We start from the raw sequence: 22,169 nt of genomic DNA, 5'->3' as shown, positions 1-22,169 counted from the left end.
TCCTCGGGGGTGGGGCTGACTGTCAGCGGGTCATTGCTGCTGGTAATTCTGTGTCAGTAGGACCTGACAAGTGCCAGATAATGAAATATTCTGGATTATTGAGAGGCCACTTGTCAGAGGAGAGAACTTTTACCGAGGCGTCCTGAGGAGCAGAGCACACAGGGCGGCAATTACAGGGAACTCACCCAATCGGTTTACAGGATTCCGCTTGAACAACATTCGGAGGAGACTTTGAGCTTCTGAACTTAAAAACTGCGGCATCCCGAGCTTCGATCTGAGGAAAGGTCAAAAAGGTTAAAATATACTCAAAACGCACAAGAAAGCAACAGAATGTCCAATACAATGTATCCATAGCAACAAGACGGCAAGACAGGGCTTTTCAGATTGGAGCTGGATTTAATTTGTAACAATGTGTCAGTGCAGACAATCCTCAGTAAGGTAAACATGTCAGCAGCACAAGCCTGCTGATACATTGTATCAGTGCAGGCGACATGTAACAATATCGGGATAGACGTGTGCAGCTGGTCTGTTACTATAAGTTCTCAAGCTCTGACAATGCAGATTTACTAACAGCAAGCGGAGATCTTGAAGAGAGTGAGGAATAGAAATACAAATGCCCAGATTTCCTAATCATGTAGCTGGTGGAAGCTTAGCCCGGTCTGTTAGAAAGTTCCAGAACTTTCCATTATGAAGCTTTAGAGTGATTTCTACGAAAATCTGAAGAAAGCCCCTGGGAAAGCTGGATGACGATCCCTGTGAGAGCCGAACTGGTCGTCATCCAGCTTTCCTGGAAACAGATAAAATGGCTGAATCCTGAGCCTGACATTCTTTACTCAAGGGGATATGCCTCATGACCTGCGACCCTGTAAGTCTCATGACACACCGGACAGGGGGGCACTTACTTTAGTATCATGTTCATGGTTTCATTCCGGTCTTTCCCTTGAAACGGCAGCGTGCCCGTCAGCATCTCAAACTGGAAAACACAAAGCAGCAAATCCGTTATCGGCACAGAGACGACCGTGATTAGGGAACAAAAGACACAACCGATAAAAGAGCCACACTACTCATCCTGACTCCGGAGCTGAACTCACAATTCTGCAGGCTTGTGAACAGACAGCCAACCCCCCCCCCCCCGCGGCTCAGTACTGTCTATAGCCTGGGGTAAAGAGGACACCGAGAGTGCGAACCACTCGAGCAAGCTCTGTACAGACACTGAACCAGCAGAGAATGCTGGGAGATTTCAGCTCTGAAGCTGCAGAATTGTAAATGCAGCTACAATTTTTCATAGAAAACCTCATGCAGAAAGTTTTTCAATACTAAAATGTAAATAAAGAAAAAAAAGGAAAAATGGCCATTTTGACCCCAGAAGTACCTGGTGAATGAACTCTCTGCAGAGCAGCAGCGCTGGGGGTACACCGTTCCCCTATTATAGGGTGCACATCCCCCGCTTGGCCTTCTACTATGTCCACTGGGAAGAGCCAGACCTATCCCCTTAGGTTATAGTGAACATACCATGAGGACGCCGAAGGACCACCAGTCCGCGCTCTGCGTGTGGCCCCGCCTGTTGACCACTTCCGGGGCCATGTACTCCACAGTACCGCAGAAGGAATACGCCTTTTTTTCATGGTCCACTGACTCTTTGCTGAGCCCAAAATCTGGAAAACAAAAGAGATGCAAAAGTGCCCCCTAACGAAACACTGGCGGGTCCTGACTGCGCCGCGGCATCATCCCCATCAGGACTATGAAAGGAAAGGGCTGGTCACTGCCTCTGGCAGACACAAGGGGGCGCCAGAAGCAACGCAGGTGCCGCGGTAAGTGTAACCTATATGAGGGGCCTGGGCATTGGGGGCGGGGTCATCATAGGGGTTGAATAACCCCTTTAAGGCTGGAGTCACACAAGCAGTCAAAGCCAGGAGTGGATTCCGAAAATATGAAGGACAGACTTCTTCTCCGTCACTTGGCTTTGGCTCAAAAAACTGCACGAGCGTCCTCAGCCTTAAAGGGGTTGTCCAGTATTTTCACTTGAACGGGAGCAGTGCTGCAGTAACCAGCAGATGATGGAGTGCGGGTGTCACTGATAGGTATTGATGACCTGAGGACTGTCATCAATATAAACATAATGGACAACCCCTTTAAGGGAATCCACAGGTCATATGGGAAAGACTTGTCCCATCTCAATTCTGCGATCCTCCAGGTGAGCGAACATTCGGAAGAAAACACCCCCCATTAGGCCTCATTCACACGTCAGTGTTTGGCCAGTGATACATCAGTGTTTGGCCAGTGAGCCAAAACCAGGAGAGAGCAAGTATATGGGAAAGATCTGTGTTCAGACCCACACCTGGCATTGGCAGACAATCACTGACTGACTGTGCAGGGTTCCATTTCTAGGTGGTGTTGCCCTTTAAGTTTTGGATGGGACTCCATTAATCAATGCGTAGGAACACTGGTAAATGTCAAGCCCCGAGGGTCTCGTCTGTTACTTCTCTGCTTGGAACACGATACCTAATACAAAGCTATAATACACAACCCCCCCCCCCCCCCCAGACTGGAACCCCTAGGTTGTGGTGATCTATGGTGCACGGCTAACATGATAGGCACTAGGACCCAGAGAGGAGCATTGATAACATGGGGGTGCAGGTAATACCGCTGGTACCACCAGTTGTCCTGACACCTCCACATAATGAAGCCACAATTACAGTCAGAGGGGAGGACGGTGCGGAATGAAACGTGCGAGACAGAGATTAACAGACTGTACCATAAACACTGGAGACAAGGACAGGCCGGCATCAGATACACATGCGATGAGAGAAGCGCTCCGACGGACAATCGCCACCTACCTGTTAACTTGATATGTCCTGCTTCATCAAGCAAAATGCTGAAAATTAAAATGTACATTCACCAACACACATAACGGGAATCGGTAGAAGAAAGAAAGAAAAGAAGACACAAAGTAATGAGCAGGAAAGTCCAGAAGCTGCACAACTCAGTGCACTAAGTACCAGAGGGTGCAACACACAAGGTGCATGGAGAAGAGGAAGAGGAGGACGACAGCGGCAGAGAGAGGAGGAGGAGGAGGACGACAGCGGCAGAGAGAGGAGGAGGAGGACGACGACAGCGGCAGAGAGAGGAGGAGGAGGACGACGACAGCGGCAGAGAGAGGAGGAGGAGGAGGAGGACGACGACAGCGGCAGAGAGAGGAGGAGGAGGAGGACGACGACAGCGGCAGAGAGAGGAGGAGGAGGAGGAGGAGGAGGAGGAGGACGACGACAGCGGCAGAGAGAGGAGGAGGAGGAGGACGACGACAGCGGCAGAGAGAGGAGGAGGAGGAGGAGGAGGAGGACAACAGCGGCAGAGAGAGGAGGAGGAGGAGGAGGAGGAGAAGGAGGACGACAGCGGCAGAGAGAGGAGGAGGAGGAGGAGGAGGAGGAGGACAACAGCGGCAGAGAGAGGAGGAGGAGGAGGAGGAGGAGGAGAAGGAGGACGACAGCGGCAGAGAGAGGAGGAGGAGGAGGAGGACGGAACGACAGCGGCAGAGAGAGGAGGAGGAGGAGGAGGAGGAGGAGGAGGAGGACGACGACAGCGGCAGAGAGAGGGAGGAGGAGGAGGAGGACGAACAGCGGCAGAGAGAGGAGGAGGCGGGAGGAGGTAGGAGGGACGGACACGCGGCAGAGAGAGGAGGAGGGAGGAGGAGGAGGAGGAGGACGACAGCGGCAGAGAGAGGAGAGGGAGGAGGAGGATGGACGACATGCGGGCAGAGAGAGGAGGAGGAGGAGGACGGAGGAGGATGGAGGAGGACGACGACAGCGGCCAGAAGATGAGGAGGAGGAGGAGGGAGGAGGAGGAGGACGACGACAGCCGGCAGAGGAGAGGAGGAGGAGGAGGAGGCGGAGGACGACAGCGGACAGCAGAGAGGGGAGGGAGGGGAGGAGGAGGAGGATGGAGGAGGGAGGACGGACAAGCGGCAGAGAGAGGAGGAGGAGGAGGAGGAGTGAGGACGGAGGAGGACGACAGCGGCAGAGAGAAGGAGGAGGAGGAGGAGGAGGAGGAGGAGACAGCGGCAGAGAGAGGAGGAGGAGGAGGAGGACGACAGCGGCAGAGAGAGGAGGAGGAGGAGGAGGACGACAGCGGCAGAGAGAGGAGGAGGAGGAGGACGACAGCGGCAGAGAGAGGAGGAGGAGGAGGAGGAGGAGGAGGACGACAGCGGCAGAGAGAGGAGGAGGAGGAGGAGGAGGACGACAGCGGCAGAGCGAGGAGGAGGAGGACGACAGCGGCAGAGAGAGGAGGAGGAGGAGGAGGAGGACGACAGCGGCAGAGAGAGGAGGAGGAGGAGGACGACAGCGGCAGAGAGAGGAGGAGGAGGAGGAGGAGGACGACAGCGGCAGAGAGAGGAGGAGGAGGAGGAGGAGGAGGAGGAGGACGACAGCGGCAGAGAGAGGAGGAGTAGGAGGAGGAGGACGACAGCGGCAGAGAGAGGAGGAGGAGGAGGAGGAGGACGACAGCGGCAGAGAGAGGAGGAGGAGGAGGAGGACGACAGCGGCAGAGAGAGGAGGAGGACGACAGCGGCAGAGAGAGGAGGAGGACGACAGCGGCAGAGAGAGGAGGAGGACGACAGCGGCAGAGAGAGGAGTAGGAGGAGGAGGACGACAGCAGCAGAGAGAGGAGGAGGAGGAGGACGACAGCGGCAGAGAGAGGAGGAGGAGGAGGAGGAGGACGACAGCGGCAGAGAGAGGAGGAGGAGGAGGAGGAGGAGGAGGAGGACGACAGCGGCAGAGAGAGGAGGAGGAGGAGGAGGAGGAGGAGGACGACAGCGGCAGAGAGAGGAGGAGGAGGAGGAGGAGGACGACAGCGGCAGAGAGAGGAGGAGGAGGAGGAGGAGGAGGAGGAGGAGGAGGACGACAGCGGCAGAGAGAGGAGGAGGAGGAGGAGGACGACAGCGGCAGAGAGAGGAGGAGGAGGAGGAGGAGGACGACAGCGGCAGAGAGAGGAGGAGGAGGACGACAGCGGCAGAGAGAGGAGGAGGAGGAGGAGGACGACAGCGGCAGAGAGAGGAGGAGGAGGAGGACGATAGCGGCAGAGAGAGGAGGAGGAGGAGGACGATAGCGGCAGAGAGAGGAGGAGGAGGAGGAGGACGACAGCGGCAGAGAGAGGAGGAGGAGGAGGACGATAGCGGCAGAGAGAGGAGGAGGAGGAGGAGGACAACAGCGGCAGAGAGAGGAGGAGGAGGAGGAGGAGGAGGAGGAGGAGGACAACAGCGGCAGAGAGAGGAGGAGGAGGAGGAGGAGGAGGACAACAGCGGCAGAGAGAGGAGGAGGAGGAGGAGGACAACAGCGGCAGAGAGAGGAGGAGGAGGAGGAGGAGGACAACAGCGGCAGAGAGAGGAGGAGGAGGAGGAGGACAACAGCGGCAGAGAGAGGAGGAGGAGGAGGAGGACAACAGCGGCAGAGAGAGGAGGAGGAGGAGGAGGACAACAGCGGCAGAGAGAGGAGGAGGAGGAGGAGGAGGACAACAGCGGCAGAGGAGAGGAGGAGGAGGAGGAGGGAGGACAACAGCGGCAGAGAGAGGAGGAGGAGGAGGAGGAGGACAACAGCGGCAGAGAGAGGAGGAGGAGGAGGAGGAGGACAACAGCGGCAGAGAGAGGAGGAGGAGGAGGAGGACAACAGCGGCAGAGAGAGGAGGAGGAGGAGGAGGACAACAGCGGCAGAGAGAGGAGGAGGAGGAGGAGGAGGAGGAGGACAGCGGCAGAGAGAGGAGGAGGAGGACGACAGCGGCAGAGAGAGGAGGAGGAGGAGGACGACAGCGGCAGAGAGAGGAGGAGGAGGAGGACGACAGCGGCAGAGAGAGGAGGAGGAGGAGGACGACAGCGGCAGAGAGAGGAGGAGGAGGAGGACGACAGCGGCAGAGAGAGGAGGAGGAGGAGGACGACAGCGGCAGAGAGAGGAGGAGGAGGACAGCGGCAGAGAGAGGAGGAGGAGGAGGACGACAGCGGCAGAGAGAGGAGGAGGAGGAGGAGGACAGCGGCAGAGAGAGGAGGAGGAGGAGGAGGACAGCGGCAGAGAGAGGAGGAGGAGGAGGAGGAGGAGGAGGAGGAGGACAGCGGCAGAGAGAGGAGGAGGAGGAGACAGACAGAGAGGAGGGGTTTACGTTACTTTTCTGGCTTTAGGTCCCTGTAGACGATGCCCAGGCTGTGCAGATGGTCCAGCGCCAGGGCCAGCTCTGCCAAGTAGAACTTCACATCTTCCTCTGTAAACATAACCTAATAAGAACTGTATAGATTTACTGTATGTTCTACCAGCCACGAAAACACCACCCAGAACAGGGCGACCTCCCCCCCCCCCACATAAATCACTCAGCCCTCGTCACACGGACTGAACCAAAAAGACAACGGGGGACGGAGCAGAAAGGCAATGTCTACACGGGAAGGCTAGACGGCCGCACTGCACCGGACCGCGGGAAGACGGATAATAACTAAAAACACGTCGTCCCGATCAGGACAATCTCTTACATTTAAAGGGAACCTTTCACCCAAAAATCGCTTATTAAGCTGTTTACAGTACCTTATAGTGCTGTATAGTCGTTTCCTGATGCACTTTTTGTTAGTTTTGCAGCATGTATGCTCAGTCAGAAATCGATGTTATATTCAGCTGCTGCCCCGTGCTTCAAGTCAGGCTTGAAGTCACGGGGGCAGCGGCCTCGGCGTCTTACATGGCCCTCTCCCCGCCCCCTGCCTCTGTGACTGACAGCCGAAATCCGATTCCGGGACCGCGCTCAACGGATGCCGGGCGCGGGCGCGTTTGATACAGGATGTCGGGGGCATGCGCAGTGCGGCGAAAGTAAGACGGCGCGTAGTACGCGCGGCAGCCGGGACCGCGCTCCTGCCGCCCTTTACTGCGCATGCGGCCGTTGAGCGCGGTCCCGGAATCGGATTTCGGCTGTCAGTCACAGAGGCAGGGGGCGGGGAGAGGGCCATGTAAGACGCCGAGGCCGCTGCCCCCGTGACTTCAAGCCTGACTTGAAGCACGGGGCAGCAGCTGAATATAACATCGATTTCTGACTGAGCATACATGCGGCAAAACTAACAAAAAGTGCATCAGGAAACGACTATACAGCACTATAAGGTACTGTAAACAGCTTAATAGGCGATTTTTGGGTGACAGGTTCCCTTTAAACTATTTTTTATTTTGCACATACATATTCATTTATATTAGTTTTATTTTGGCAAAAATACTGAAAAAAGCAATTCCGCTGCCAAATTCATTCATTCGTTAGGTTTAATTTCATACACGTTTACTGTGCATCTTCTTACCGCCATAAGAAATACCTGCAAACAGCCAATGTGCAGGGATTTTTTACTGAATAAAACTTATTATTTGTAAATAAAAAAGTGCATTATTTTTCTTCTTTAAACAACTTTTTATGTTTATATTTTTACTCTGATTTCTATTTTCTAATGTACAGGCAAAGAGTGCACTTTTCTCACTGCTCAGGTGTCTGTACTTTTTCTTTTGCAGGACAGAATAGCACAACGCGCTTTTCTGTCCTGCAAAAAAACTAACAAAAAAAACGGATGGAAACGTAAGCCAATCATTTATTATCCGTTAAATTCATTCATTTTTCCCCAGATACTTTCTACCTTCTTTGATATACATCAAGGGGGTTATTTATGATAACATATATACCACTTTTTGTCGTATATCTATCGCAGATTCGGTCGCAAAGGGGATTTGAAGACAAATCTGTGACTTCTTCCCCTTCCACGCCATGTACGCCAATTCAAAAAAAAAAAAAAAGAAGGGGGCGTGGCAAGGGGGCGGACCGGCTGGTCTGTCTTGAGCATCATTTTCTATGCCAGTTTTTAGTATAGAAAATTATCAAAATCTATGCCAGCAAGGGAGCAGGCGCAGATTAAAGGCTGTCAGGCCCCGGAGGTGTATAAAGAGCCCGGCGCCTTTACTCAAGGGGCATTAAGACCGGCATCTAAAACGCTGCTCTTAATAAATGACCCACAAATCTTTATTTAAAAAAGAAAGGTTTCACAAAAACACATACGTTAACAAAAAAATAGATAACCAGAAAATTGCATACATTTGTGCACATATTTTTTTACTGAATGTTTAATCGATCCACAATGTGAACAAGCCCTGAATATGGTCAGTCTCAGGGTCCTCCAATTGCATCTGAGCGATCAGACATCATGACAAAGGAAGTAAGCAGTCACGTAAAAACTACTTATACACAGTGAGCTCCCTCTAGTGGTGACTGTATAATCTGTATGTAGTGAGCTCCCCCTAGTGGAGGCAGTATAATCTGTATGTAGTGAGCTCCCTCTAGTGGTGGCTGTATAATCTGTATGTAGTGAGCTCCCTCTAGTGGTGGCTGTATAATCTGTATGTAGTGAGCCCCCTCTAGTGGTGGCTGTATAATCTGTATGTAGTGAGCTCCCACTAGTGGTGGCTGTATAATCTGTATGTAGTGAGCTCCCACTAGTGGTGGCTGTATAATCTGTATGTAGTGAGCTCCCTCTAGTGGTGACTGCATAATCTGTATGTAGTGAGCTCCCTCTAGTGGTTACTGTATAATCTGTATGTAGTGAGCTCCCTCTAGTGGTTACTGTATAATCTGTATGTAGTGAGCTCCCTCTAGTGGTGGCTGTATAATCTGTATGTAGTGAGCTCTCTCTAGTGGTGGCTGTATGATCTGTATGTAGTGAGCTCCCTCTAGTGGTGGCTGTATAATCTGTATGTAGTGAGCTCCCTCTAGTGGTGGCTGTATAATCTGTATGTAGTGAGCTCCCTCTAGTGGTGACTGTATAATCTGTATGTAGTGAGCTCCCCCTAGTGGTGGCTGTATGATCTGTATGTAGTGAGCTCCCCCTAGTGGTGGCTGTATGATCTGTATGTAGTGAGCTCCCTCTAGTGGTGTCTGTATAATCTGTATGTAGTGAGCTCCCTCTAGTGGTGGCTGTATAATCTGTATGTAGTGAGCTCCCTCTAGTGGTGGCTGTATAATCTGTATGTAGTGAGCTCCCTCTAGTGGTGACTGTATAATCTGTATGTAGTGAGCTCCCTCTAGTGGTGGCTGTATAATCTGTAGTAGTGAGCTCCCTCTAGTGGTGGACTGTATAATCTGTATGTAGTGAGCTCCCTCTAGTGGTGGCTGTATAATCTGTATGTAGTGAGCTCCCTCTAGTGGTGGCTGTATAATCTGTATGTAGTGAGCTCCCTCTAGTGGTGGCTGTATAATCTGTATGTAGTGAGCTCCCTCTAGTGGTGGCTGTATAATCTGTATGTAGTGAGCTCCCTCTAGTGGTGACTGTATAATCTGTATGTAGTGAGCTCCCTCTAGTGGTGACTGTATAATCTGTATGTAGTGAGCTCCCTCTAGTGGTGGCTGTATGATCTGTATGTAGTGAGCTCCCTCTAGTGGTGGACTGTATAATCTGTATGTAGTGAGCTCCCTCTAGTGGTGGCTGTATAATCTGTATGTAGTGAGCTCCCTCTAGTGGTGGCTGTATAATCTGTATGTAGTGAGCTCCCTCTAGTGGTGGCTGTATAATCTGTATGTAGTGAGCTCCCTCTAGTGGTGGCTGTATAATCTGTATGTAGTGAGCTCCCTCTAGTGGTGGCTGTATAATCTGTATGTAGTGAGCTCCCTCTAGTGGTGACTGTATAATCTGTATGTAGTGAGCTCCCCTCTAGTGGTGGCTGTATGATCTGTATGTAGTGAGCTCCCTCTAGTGGTGGCTGTATAATCTGTATGTAGTGAGCTCCCTCTAGTGGTGCTGTATAATCTGTATGTAGTGAGCTCCCTCTAGTGGTGCTGTATAATCTGTATGTAGTGAGCTCCCTCTAGTGGTGGCTGTATAATCTGTATGTAGTGAGCTCCCTCTAGTGGTGGCTGTATAATCTGTATGTAGTGAGCTCCCTCTAGTGGTGGCTGTATAATCTGTATGTAGTGAGCTCCCTCTAGTGGTGGCTGTATAATCTGTATGTAGTGAGCTCCCTCTAGTGGTGGCTGTATAATCTGTATGTAGTGAGCTCCCTCTAGTGGTGGCTGTATATCTGTATGTAGTGAGCTCCCTCTAGTGGTGGCTGTATAATCTGTATGTAGTGAGCTCCCTCTAGTGGTGACTGTATAATCTGTATGTAGTGAGCTTCCTCTAGTGGTGACTGTATAATCTGTATGTAGTGAGCTCCCTCTAGTGGTGGCTGTATGATCTGTATGTAGTGAGCTCCTTTTAGTGGTGACTGTATAATCTGTATGTAGTGAGCTCCCTCTAGTGGTGGCTGTATAATCTGTATGTAGTGAGCTCCCTCTAGTGGTGGCTGTATAATCTGTATGTAGTGAGCTCTCTCTAGTGGTGGCTGTATGATCTGTATGTAGTGAGCTCCCTCTAGTGGTGGCTGTATAATCTGTATGTAGTGAGCTCCCTCTAGTGGTGGCTGTATAATCTGTATGTAGTGAGCTCCCTCTAGTGGTGACTGTATAATCTGTATGTAGTGAGCTCCCCCTAGTGGTGGCTGTATGATCTGTATGTAGTGAGCTCCCTCTAGTGGTGACTGTATGATCTGTATGTAGTGAGCTCCCTCTAGTGGTGTCTGTATAATCTGTATGTAGTGAGCTCCCTCTAGTGGTGGCTGTATAATCTGTATGTAGTGAGCTCCCTCTAGTGGCTGTATAATCTGTATGTAGTGAGCTCCCTCTAGTGGTGACTGTATAATCTCTATGTAGTGAGCGCCCTCTAGTGGTGAATGTATAATCTGTATGTAGTGAGCTCCCTCTAGTGGTGGCTGTATAATCTGTATGTAGTGAGCTCCCTCTAGTGGTGGCTGTATAATCTGTATGTAGTGAGCTCCCTCTAGTGGTGGCTGTATAATCTGTATGTAGTGAGCTCCCTCTAGTGGTGGCTGTATAATCTGTATGTAGTGAGCTCCCCCTAGTAGTGGCTGTATAATCTGTATGTAGTGAGCTCCCCCTAGTGGGGGCTGTATAATCTAATGCGCTGTTAGCGGTCAGGTAACGTCGTCCTTATTGCGGTAATTGGTACAACCTCTGGTCACATGTACTACGCTTGGCGACAGTCTTGCACCCGACTCTTGTGCTCTCTATAGAAAGGTCAGGGATGCGCAGTTATGGTTCCTTCTTCCCCGAGCTCCACCGTGCCTCGCAGCGCCGCAATATCTGCAACTAATGCTATGAGCGAAGTCTGAGTAATGAGATCTCAGCAGAGGCGGCCACGAGAACGGCGCCTCCCGCTGGTTACACTCTCACGGTAAATAATTCAATTATAACCTGCAGAGCCGCGACCTTTCAAAAGAAAACATTTCAGAAATGAATTCTGTAAACATTTATATGCTACAGGCGAAGCGAATTCTAGGAACCTCACGGCAAAGCATGCTGGGAATAGGAAGCCACAACCTATGGCCGCCAAAGTAGCCCGACTGACAGCATTAACAGCGCGCACAGCAAGGACACAAGAGCAGGAGGAGATCGCCCGATCACACGAGGCATGAATCACACAGGCTGCACCTCCACCAAGCGGAGGGCGTGGGCGGCTGAAGAGCACGGAGGCTGCATATTAACTACTGAGAAATCAGACGCTGGAGCAACCCCAAAATCTCTGTCTACAAAGCGCGACTACCACTCCTAACATCATATATACCGAAGAACTGCTCCAGCCTATCCCTGATAGCTTATCAACCATGCAGATCCGTACAGGACACAAAATGTATGTACACAGTTACTGCACCAGCAGAATAGTGAGTGCAGCTCTGGAGTATAATACAGGATGTAACTCAGGATCAGTACAGGATAAGTAATGTATGTACACAGTGACTGCACCAGCAGAATAGTGAGTGCAGCTCTGGAGTATAATACAGGATGTAACTCAGGATCAGTACAGGATAAGTAATGTATGTACACAGTGACTGCACCAGCAGAATAGTGAGTGCAGCTCTGGAGTATAATACAGGATGTAACTCAGGATCAGTACAGGATAAGTAATGTATGTACACAGTGACTGCACCAGCAGAATAGTGAGTGCAGCTCTGGAGTATAATACAGGATGTGACTCAGGATCAGTACAGGATAAGTAATGTATGTACACAGTGACTGCACCAGCAGAATAGTGAGTGCAGCTGTGGAGTATAATACAAGATGTAACTCAGAATCAGTACAGGATAAGTAATGTATGTACACAGTGACTGCACCAGCAGAATAGTGAGTGCAGCTCTGGAGTATAATACAGGATGTAACTCAGGATCAGTACAGGATAAGTAATGTATGTACACAGTGACTGCACCAGCAGAATAGTGAGTGCAGCTCTGGAGTATAATACAGGATGTAACTCAGGATCAGTACAGGATAAGTAATGTATGTACACAGTGACTGCACCAGCAGAATAGTGAGTGCAGCTCTGGAGTATAATACAGGATGTGACTCAGGATCAGTACAGGATAAGTAATGTATGTACACAGTGACTGCACCAGCAGAATAGTGAGTGCAGCTCTGGAGTATAATACAGGATGTAACTCAGGATCAGTACAGGATAAGTAATGTATGTACACAGTGACTGCACCAGCAGAATAGTGAGCGCAGCTCTGGAGTATAATACAGGATGTAACTCAGGATCAGTACAGGATAAGTAATGTATGTACACAGTGACTGCACCAGCAGAATAGTGAGTGCAGCTCTGGAGTATAATACAGGATGTAACTCAGGATCAGTACAGGATAAGTAATGTATGTACACAGTGACTGCACCAGCAGAATAGTGAGTGCAGCTCTGGAGTATAATACAGGATGTAACTCAGGATCAGTACAGGATAAGTAATGTATGTACACAGTGACTGCACCAGCAGAATAGTGAGTGCAGCTCTGGAGTATAATACAGGATGTAACTCAGGATCAGTACAGGATAAGTAATGTATGTACACAGTGACTGCACCAGCAGAATAGTGAGTGCAGCTCTGGAGTATAATACAGGATGTAACTCAGGATCAGTACAGGATAAGTAATGTATGTACACAGTGACTGCACCAGCAGAATAGTGAGTGCAGCTCTGGAGTATAATACAGGATGTAACTCAGGATCAGTACAGGATAAGTAATGTATGTACACAGTGACTCCACCAGCAGAATAGTGAGTGCAGCTCTGGAGTATAATACAGGATGTAACTCAGGATCAGTACAGGATAAGTAATGTATATACACAGTGACTGCACCAGCAGAATAGTGAGTGCAGCTCTGGAGTATAATACAGGATGTAACTCAGGATCAGTACAGGATAAGTAATGTATGTACACAGTGACTGCACCAGCAGAATAGTGAGTGCAGCTCTGGAGTATAATACAGGATGTAACTCAGGATCAGTACAGGATAAGTAATGTATGTACACAGTGACTGCACCAGCAGAATAGTGAGTGCAGCTCTGGAGTATAATGCAGGATGTAACTCAGGATCAGTACAGGATAAGTAATGTATGTACACAGTGACTGCACCAGCAGAATAGTGAGTGCAGCTCTGGAGTATAATACAGGATGTAACTCAGGATCAGTACAGGATAAGTAATGTATGTACACAGTGACTGCACCAGCAGAATAGTGAGTGAAGCTCTGGCGTATAAAACAGTAACTACAGGATTTTTTAAATATATATGTGTCCTTTCATCTGCAGGGAGACACTTTACTGTCTCCAGCTTTATGGAAATATCAGTTATGATAATGGAGGGGTTGGTTCTTCAGACAGTGCGACTCCCCTGTGATCAGGAACCACCCTCTAATTACCTCAGGACTCCCCAATACGTCAGTACAGGGGGTCCCCGAGTGCAGCGGCCGCCCCTGTGAGATCGCTCATCGGCTGCTCTCATTATATGTAGACAGAGAGCTCGATGGAAGACGCTGCCTCAGATACGTTCACACTGCAGGAAGATGAAGCAGAGGCGAGTGCGTATGATGGAGCCGGTGACCTGCGGCCGTTCTCAGTGGCGGTCTACAAGCCCGGTATGGAAAACCTAACCTATTAACTGGCAGGCACCTGTATTCACACTATACAGCACACCTTATACTCCAGGCACATCCAGAGCTGCATTCACAATTCTGCTGCCTTCCAGCTAGCTCTCAGGCTGCACAACCTCTTACTCTGCTGTGGAATATGTAGTGTTTGCACCATGTAATGTAGGAAGTGAAATGTGTGCGATAAACATCGGCGAGTCGGCAAATATATATAATGTATATATAATAGTAATACGCCACATGCGCCATTTTGATAAATTCGGAGTAATCCGCGCCGTTTTCACCAACTCCTAAATTCATGCATAGCATCATGTCTGTGTAGGGTCGTTACCCCGCAGTCACATGACAGTTTAGGCCCTGCCCCTTTACGCACAGTGATCGACATCGGGTTAGACAACTGCTTAACTAGCAACACCCTAATTCACTCTCCTCCCGGCAGCGCCCGGAGTCACGTGCGCAGTGACAAGAAGCAGAGTTACCTCTTTGGATAGCCGCGTGAAGACGTCGCCTCCCCTGAGAAAATCCAGGATTAGGTATAATTTCCCTTCGGTCTGAAAGGCTGAAATAGAAGGAAGCAGAACAGGTATTAAGAGGGGCCCCTACGTGTGCCCCCATAGGGTGGGATCGCCCGCTACGCCCCTCTATTAGCTCAGGCGATGACCGTCAGGGTCAGACACACTTACCATAGTGCAACTTGACAATAAACGGATGGTTCACCTCCACCAGGATGTCTCGCTCCATCTTAGTGCGGACTCGGTCCCTCACTGAAAGTAGAGAAGAAACAGATATAACCCCTGAGCCCAGGAGCTCACAATCACTCCCATCATCCCCGACCATAAGATCTCAGTCTATAATCCATATCTCAGAATTTATCACTACTCCCATCATCCCTGACCATAGGATTCCAGTCTGATCTCCCCGTAACAGAAAATCTAATACTCCCATCATCCCTCACCACAGGATCTGAGTCTAATCTCCCTGCAACACACACTTTACTACTCCCATCATCCCTAAACCCAGAAGCTCACAAACTAATCTCCATATTTCAGAAAGTATTACTCTCATTATCCATGAATATAGGATGTATCTAATCTCAGCATCTCCGAATGTATCACTCCCATCATCCTGGACCCTGGGAGCTCACCAGCTAATCTCTGTATCTCAGAATGTATCACTCCCATCATCCTGGACCCTGGGAGCTCACCAGCTAATCTCTGTAGCACAGAATGTATCACTCCCATCATCCTGGACCCTGGGAGCTCACCAGCTAATCTCTGTAGCACAGAATGTATCACTCCCATCATCCTGGACCCCGGGAGCTCACCATCTGATTTCCGTATCCCATCATCATCCACCACACAGGCAGTCAGATTGGCTCCGCCCCCCACCTCACCTTTCAGAGACGCCTTCTTTAACACTTTCATGGCGTACAGTTGTTCGGCGTCCGGCCCCACAGTTTTTCGCACAAGGAAAACCTAAAGGGAACAAGAAGGATCAGATCAGTCGTTACAGCATCGGCTACTGCGTTCAGGACCGCTACCGTCTACCCCGCAACGAAACAATGGCCGGCAACTCCATACAGCTCATGCTCCGACTGGTCGCCCAGTTTTATTCAAACTTAATAGGCGCAAAAAAATTAAAATTCCCAGAAGGCCGGACGACATATCAACCACCTCATGCTGTGTGACTGGGAGACCACCTACAGAGAGTGCAGGAGGCAGAGACCGGAGGACGCTTCAACCTCATGCTGTGTGACTGGGAGACCACCTACAGAGAGTGCAGGAGGCAGAGACCGGAGGACGCTTCAACCTCATGCTGTGTGACTGGGAGACCACCTACAGAGTGCAGGGGCAGAGACCGGAGGACGCTTCAACCTCATGCTGTGTGACTGGGAGACCACCTACAGAGAGTGCAGGGGGCAGAGACCGGAGGACGCTTCAACCTCATGCTGTGTGACTGGGAGACCACCTACAGAGAGTGCAGGGGGCAGAGACCGGAGGACGCTTCAACCTCGTGCTGTGTGACTGGGAGACCACCTACAGAGAGTGCAGGGGCAGAGACCGGAGGACGCTTCAACCTCATGCTGTGTGACTGGGAGACCACCTACAGAGGGTGCAGAGGCAGAGACCGGAGGACACTTCAACCTCATGCTGTGTGACTGGGAGACCACCTACAGAGTGTGCAGGGGGCAGAGACCGGAGGACGCTTCAACCTCATGCTGTGTGACTGGGAGACCACCTACAGAGAGTGCAGGGGGCAGAGACCGGAGGACGCTTCAACCTCATGCTGTGTGACTGGGAGACCACCTACAGAGAGTGCAGGGGGCAGAGACCGGAGGACGCTTCAACCTCATGCTGTGTGACTGGGAGACCACCTACAGAGAGTGCAGGGGGCAGAGACCGGAGGACGCTTGAACCTCATGCTGTGTGACTGGGAGACCACCTACAGAGAGTGCAGGGGGCAGAGACCGGAGGACGCTTGAACCTCATGCTGTGTGACTGGGAGACCACCTACAGAGAGTGCAGGGGGCAGAGACCGGAGGACGCTTGAACCTCATGCTGTGTGACTGGGAGACCACCTACAGAGAGTGCAGGGGGCAGAGACCGGAGGACGCTTCAACATCATGCTGTGTGACTGGGAGACAACCTACAGAGAGTGCAGGGGCAGAGACCGGAGGACGCTTCAACCTCATGCTGTGTGACTGGGAGACCACCTACAGAGAGTGCAGGGGCAGAGACCGGAGGACAGAGAGTGCAGGGGGCAGAGACCGGAGGACGCTTCAACATCATGCTGTGTGACTGGGAGACCACCTACAGAGAGTGCAGGGGCAGAGACCGGAGGACGCTTCAACCTCATGCTGTGTGACTGGGAGACCACCTACAGAGAGTGCAGGGGGCAGAGACCGGAGGACGCTTCAACCTCATGCTGTGTGACTGGGAGACCACCTACAGAGAGTGCAGGAGGCAGAGACCGGAGGACGCTTCAACCTCATGCTGTGTGACTGGGAGACCACCTACAGAGAGTGCAGGGGGCAGAGACCGGAGGACGCTTCAACCTCATGCTGTGTGACTGGGAGACCACCTACAGAGGGTGCAGGGGGCAGAGACCGGAGGACGCTTCAACCTCATGCTGTGTGACTGGGAGACCACCTACAGAGAGTGCAGGGGGCAGAGACCGGAGGACGCTTCAACCTCATGCTGTGTGACTGGGAGACAACCTACAGAGAGTGCAGGGGCAGAGACCGGAGGATGCTTCAACCTCATGCTGTGTGACTGGGAGACCACCTACAGAGAGTGCAGGGGCAGAGACCGGAGGACGCTTCAACCTCATGCTGTGTGACTGGGAGACCACCTACAGAGTGTGCAGGGGCAGAGACCGGAGGACGCTTCAACCTCATGCTGTGTGACTGGGAGACCACCTACAGAGTGTGCAGGGGCAGAGACCGGAGGACGCTTCAACCTCATGCTGTGTGACTGGGAGACCACCTACAGAGGGTGCAGAGGCAGAGACCGGAGGACACTTCAACCTCATGCTGTGTGACTGGGAGACCACCTACAGAGGGTGCAGGGGCAGAGACCAGAGGACGCTTCAACCTCATGCTGTGTGACTGGGAAACCACCTACAGAGAGTGCAGGGGCAGAGACCGGAGGACGCTTCAACCTCATGCTGTGTGACTGGGAGACCACCTACAGAGAGTGCAGGGGGCAGAGACCGGAGGACGCTTCAACCTCATGCTGTGTGACTGGGAGACCACCTACAGAGAGTGCAGGGGGCACAGACCGGAGGACGCTTCAACCTCATGCTGTGTGACTGGGAGACCACCTACAGAGTGCAGGGGCAGAGACCGGAGGACGCTTCAACCTCATGCTGTGTGACTGGGAGACCACCTACAGAGAGTGCAGGGGGCAGAGACCGGAGGACGCTTCAACCTCATGCTGTGTGACTGGGAGACCACCTACAGAGAGTGCAGGGGGCACAGACCGGAGGACGCGTCAACCTCATGCTGTGTGACTGGGAGACCACCTACAGAGTGCAGGGGGCAGAGACCGGAGGACGCTTCAACCTCATGCTGTGTGACTGGGAGACCACCTACAGAGAGTGCAGGAGGCAGAGACCGGAGGACGCTTCAACCTCATGCTGTGTGACTGGGAGACCACCTACAGAGGGTGCAGGGGCAGAGACCGGAGGACGCTTCAACCTCATGCTGTGTGACTGGGAGACCACCTACAGAGAGTGCAGGGGCAGAGACCGGAGGACGCTCTAACCTCATGCTGTGTGACTGGGAGACCACCTACAGAGAGTGCAGGAGGCAGAGACCGGAGGACACTTCAACCTCATGCTGTGTATGAGGTTGAAGACATGTAAAAATTATAAACGTCACTGGGACCCCACATAGGCCCCACTGCAGGGACGGCGGCGCCCGGGACGAGCGATCCCACCAGATCCCGTAAGCGGCTTACTTTTCCAAAGGATCCCTGTCCCAGAACCTTCAGCAGCTCGAACTGCGCGGGGTCGGCTTTCTCGCAGCCCTCCTTCACATGGTGGGTGATGGGAATCTCTTCGACGTTTCCTTCGTCCTGAGGAGACAGAAACGCGAGGTGATCAGTGCGGAGTCTGTGGAGGTAGATGCAGACCCCCCCCCCCTACTTAAAACACGGGATAACGTGTGGTCGGTGAAACCCTTACTTGTAGGGCTGGGCCAATAATCCCCAAAACCCAAAACCTACCGACCACCAGCCTGATTAACCGACGGCACTTTGACTAGGTCATTTTTTGGGGTTTGGTTTCTGTGGAGTCATATGGGGTCCAGGCGGCAATGTTCCCTCCAAGCTGCCGCGGTCGCACAGCGCCCCTCACTGCGACGTGGCCGGCCACTGCCACCAATTAAAAAGCCCAGTGGCCTGACGAGGGTGGAGGTGTCAGGGAGGGAAATATGGGGGAGAATAGGAGGGCAGGCACGAGGGAAACTCACCGCGCTGAATGCTGATAAGGTTAAAGGAGATTTGATGATGTCATCGCCATGTGACCAATAAGATCCACTGGGTACTGATCACAAGTTGATGACATCATCAAAGATCCTTTAACTTATCAGCATCCAGGAGGATTTCAGGCATGTGTGTACATGTATTAATGTGAGGCGCATGGTTTTATTACATTAGTACCTCATATTAATAGCAGGTGACCCTCGTCCTCATATTATGGGCTACATGGGGTTAATGATGGTGTTACTTACCATTAAAGCGCATGGAGGTTTAAAATGAATAACACCATGTGCCTCCCATTAACCCTTACATGCACGGCATTATGCGCAGGGAATTGTATGGAGCGGGCTGCTGCGCTGCGCGTACTCCATACGTGGCGGTTGCTGGCTGTATAATACAGTAGACACCCGGCCACAATGACGAGGAACAGCGATCATGCCGAATCCCGTCATTTAACCCCTCAGGTGCCTCATTTAACAGCGATCGCGGCATCTGGCACAGCTCAGCAGGGAACACGTCAGAATCCCATTCATCCTAATACATCTCTATTACAGTGAATGGGATCCCAGGTTCTAGCGGCTAAAAGTTATTAAATAAAAAAACAACACAGAACTAGTAACCGTTTAAATCGCCGCTCTTTCCGAATCTTACATGTGAAAATAAACAAACATATCAGGTATCGCCGCGTCCGAAAACGTCTGAACTGTTTTAAAAAATTTTTTCCTGTGCACCGAGATGCCGTAATGGAAAAAAAATGATACAAATAAGCAATAAAAAAAAAAAATTTCAGGCGATGCAAAGAAAAATCCCCAATAGAGCAAAAAAAAAAAAAGCCGCAGAGCTACTCCTAGTACAGAACGTAACACCCACCGCATTTCAGCCGCCCCCGGGGAAATATGGCTGTAAGAAATGGGTCAATGTACAGCCGGGCGCTCGCCGCACGTTGGTTCGGGCATCATCCTTATTGGAAACAAGGTTTCTGATTGTAATCAAAGATCAATATACAGGGACAGCAAGCAGAGGTCCTGAAATGGTGAGGGACTGGTATAATAAAATATTTTAGAATTAAAGGGGTATTCTCATCTCAGTCATTCCTGGCTGAAACCAGAGCACGCCTGATGAGAGTTGGTGTACTGGCGGGGGCCGCTGTAATTACCCGAAGAGACCGCGGCACACACACGATCCCTGCAAACAGCAGCGGTCCGACTCCGGTCACCCCGGCGCTCAGCTGTCCGAAAACCATCAATATGCTGATGCCGCGCAACCCCTTTAAGTCCTGGGAAACCCCTTTAATGACACCTACCTCCAGTAACATAAGGTCAGTGGCTACACTCACATAAGGGAGGAGGGAGTCCTCGTCATCCATCGGCTCGTCCACCATCTTCATACCATTTACCTGCAACACAAAAGCACAGAAGGAAATACAATTACTGATCAAGGGGAAGATTTATATCCAAAAAACAACCAGCAGATACCAGCGCGAAAAACTGCGGAAAACAGAAGAAAAAACTTCACATTATAATTTGTCTACAGCGACTATTCAGCTCCAGGTGTCTCCGTGGTAACAGACTACAAACATGTAGACTGATCCTGCAGTCATGTGCTCTTCAGGTCCCTACTAACGCTGGGTTCACACCTGAGCGTTTTACAGCGCGTTCCTACGCGCTGTAAAACGCACAACAGGCAAGAACCAATGATTCCCTATGGGAATGGTTCTCACCTGGGCGTTTTACAGCGCGTACGATCGCGCTGTAAAACGCCCGACGCTCAAACAAGTGCTTGAGCTTTTTTTGGGCGTTTGTCGCGCGTTCCCGCACATAGATATTCGGGAACGCGCGACAATGTGTGCACCCCTGTCTCTGTATGCGCGATTGTAAACGCCCGTACAATCGCGCATACAGAGCGCTCGTTTCAGAACGCTCAGGTGTGAACCCAGCGTTAGGGTACTTTCACACTTGCGTTGTTTGATTCCGGCAGGCAGTTCCGTTGCCTGAACTGACTGCCTGATCAGGCAAACTATATGCAAACGGATGTCATTTTTTCTGACTGATCAGACAGAAAAATGCATTGAAAAATGTCATCAGGCAAAACGTTTTTTTTTTTCATTTTTAAAGGTCTGCACATGCGCAGACCGGAAGGACGGATCCGGCACTAATACATTTCTATGGAAAAAAATGCCGGCGTTCAGGCATGTCTTCAGTTTTTTTCGCCGGAGATAAAACCGTAGCATGCTACGGTTTTCTCTTTTGCCTGATCAGTCAAAACGACTGAACTGAAGACATCCTGATGCAAACTGAACGGATTACTCTCCATTCAGAATGCATGGGGATAAAACTGATCAGTTATTTTCCGGTATAGAGCCCCTGTGACGGAACTCAGCGCCGGGAAAAGAAAAACGCTAGTGTGAAAGTACCCTAAGAAGGGAACATAGTAGAAAGTATGACTGCAGAGGGTCACTGCACCAGCAGAACAGTGAGTGCAGCTCTGAAGTATAATACAGGATGTGACTGAGGATCAGTACAGGATAAGTAATGTATGTACACAGTGACTGCACCAGCAGAATAGTGAGTGCAGCTCTGGAGTATAATACAGGATGTAACTCAGGATCAGTACAGGATAAGTAATGTATGTACACAGTGACTGCACCAGCAGAACAGTGAGTGCAGCTCTGAAGTATAATACAGGATGTGACTGAGGATCAGTACAGGATAAGTAATGTATGTACACAGTGACTGCACCAGCAGAATAGTGAGTGCAGCTCTGGAGTATAATACAGGATGTAACTCAGGATCAGTACAGGATAAGTAATAGATGTACACAGTGACTGCACCCGCAGAATAGTGAGTGCAGCTCTGGAGTATAATACAGGATGTATCTCAGGATCAGTACGGGATAAGTAATGTATGTACACAGTGACTGCACCAGCAGAATAGTGAGTGCAGCTCTGGAGTATAATACAGGATGTAACTCAGGATCAGTACAGGATAAGTAATGTATGTACACAGTGACTGCACCAGCAGAATAGTGAGTGCAGCTCTGGAGTATAATACAGGATGTAACTCAGGATCAGTACAGGATAAGTAATGTATGTACACAGTGACTGCACCAGCAGAATAGTGAGTGCAGCTCTGGAGTATAATACAGGATGTAGCTCAGGATCAGTACAGGATAAGTAATGTA

The 22,169-nt window shown here is 50.9% G+C and overlaps 1 protein-coding gene across 4 annotated transcripts in view; it reads right to left on the bottom strand.

Annotated features, from left to right (window-relative positions):
* Positions 1-22,169, bottom strand: part of RPS6KA6 (ribosomal protein S6 kinase A6) — a 48,615-nt gene that overhangs the window by 11,440 nt on the left and 15,006 nt on the right. For 2 of the 4 annotated variants that reach the window (XM_044292862.1, XM_044292865.1), the window contains exons 2-11: positions 20,293-20,385; positions 18,468-18,584; positions 15,401-15,482; positions 14,691-14,771; positions 14,487-14,566; positions 6,147-6,253; positions 2,838-2,875; positions 1,513-1,655; positions 903-973; positions 186-274 (exon numbers count right to left, since the gene is read on the bottom strand). In XM_044292862.1, the coding sequence (XP_044148797.1) occupies positions 186-274; positions 903-973; positions 1,513-1,655; positions 2,838-2,875; positions 6,147-6,253; positions 14,487-14,566; positions 14,691-14,771; positions 15,401-15,482; positions 18,468-18,584; positions 20,293-20,385 (901 nt within the window). The remainder of the gene's footprint in view (positions 1-185; positions 275-902; positions 974-1,512; positions 1,656-2,837; positions 2,876-6,146; positions 6,254-14,486; positions 14,567-14,690; positions 14,772-15,400; positions 15,483-18,467; positions 18,585-20,292; positions 20,386-22,169) is intronic. The other 2 variants (XM_044292863.1, XM_044292866.1) reach the window with 1 other exon arrangement.

Source organism: Bufo gargarizans, chromosome 5, assembly GCF_014858855.1.
Source record: "Bufo gargarizans isolate SCDJY-AF-19 chromosome 5, ASM1485885v1, whole genome shotgun sequence".
Lineage (NCBI taxonomy): Eukaryota > Metazoa > Chordata > Amphibia > Anura > Bufonidae > Bufo > Bufo gargarizans.
This window is presented reverse-complemented; position numbering and strand designations above follow the sequence as displayed.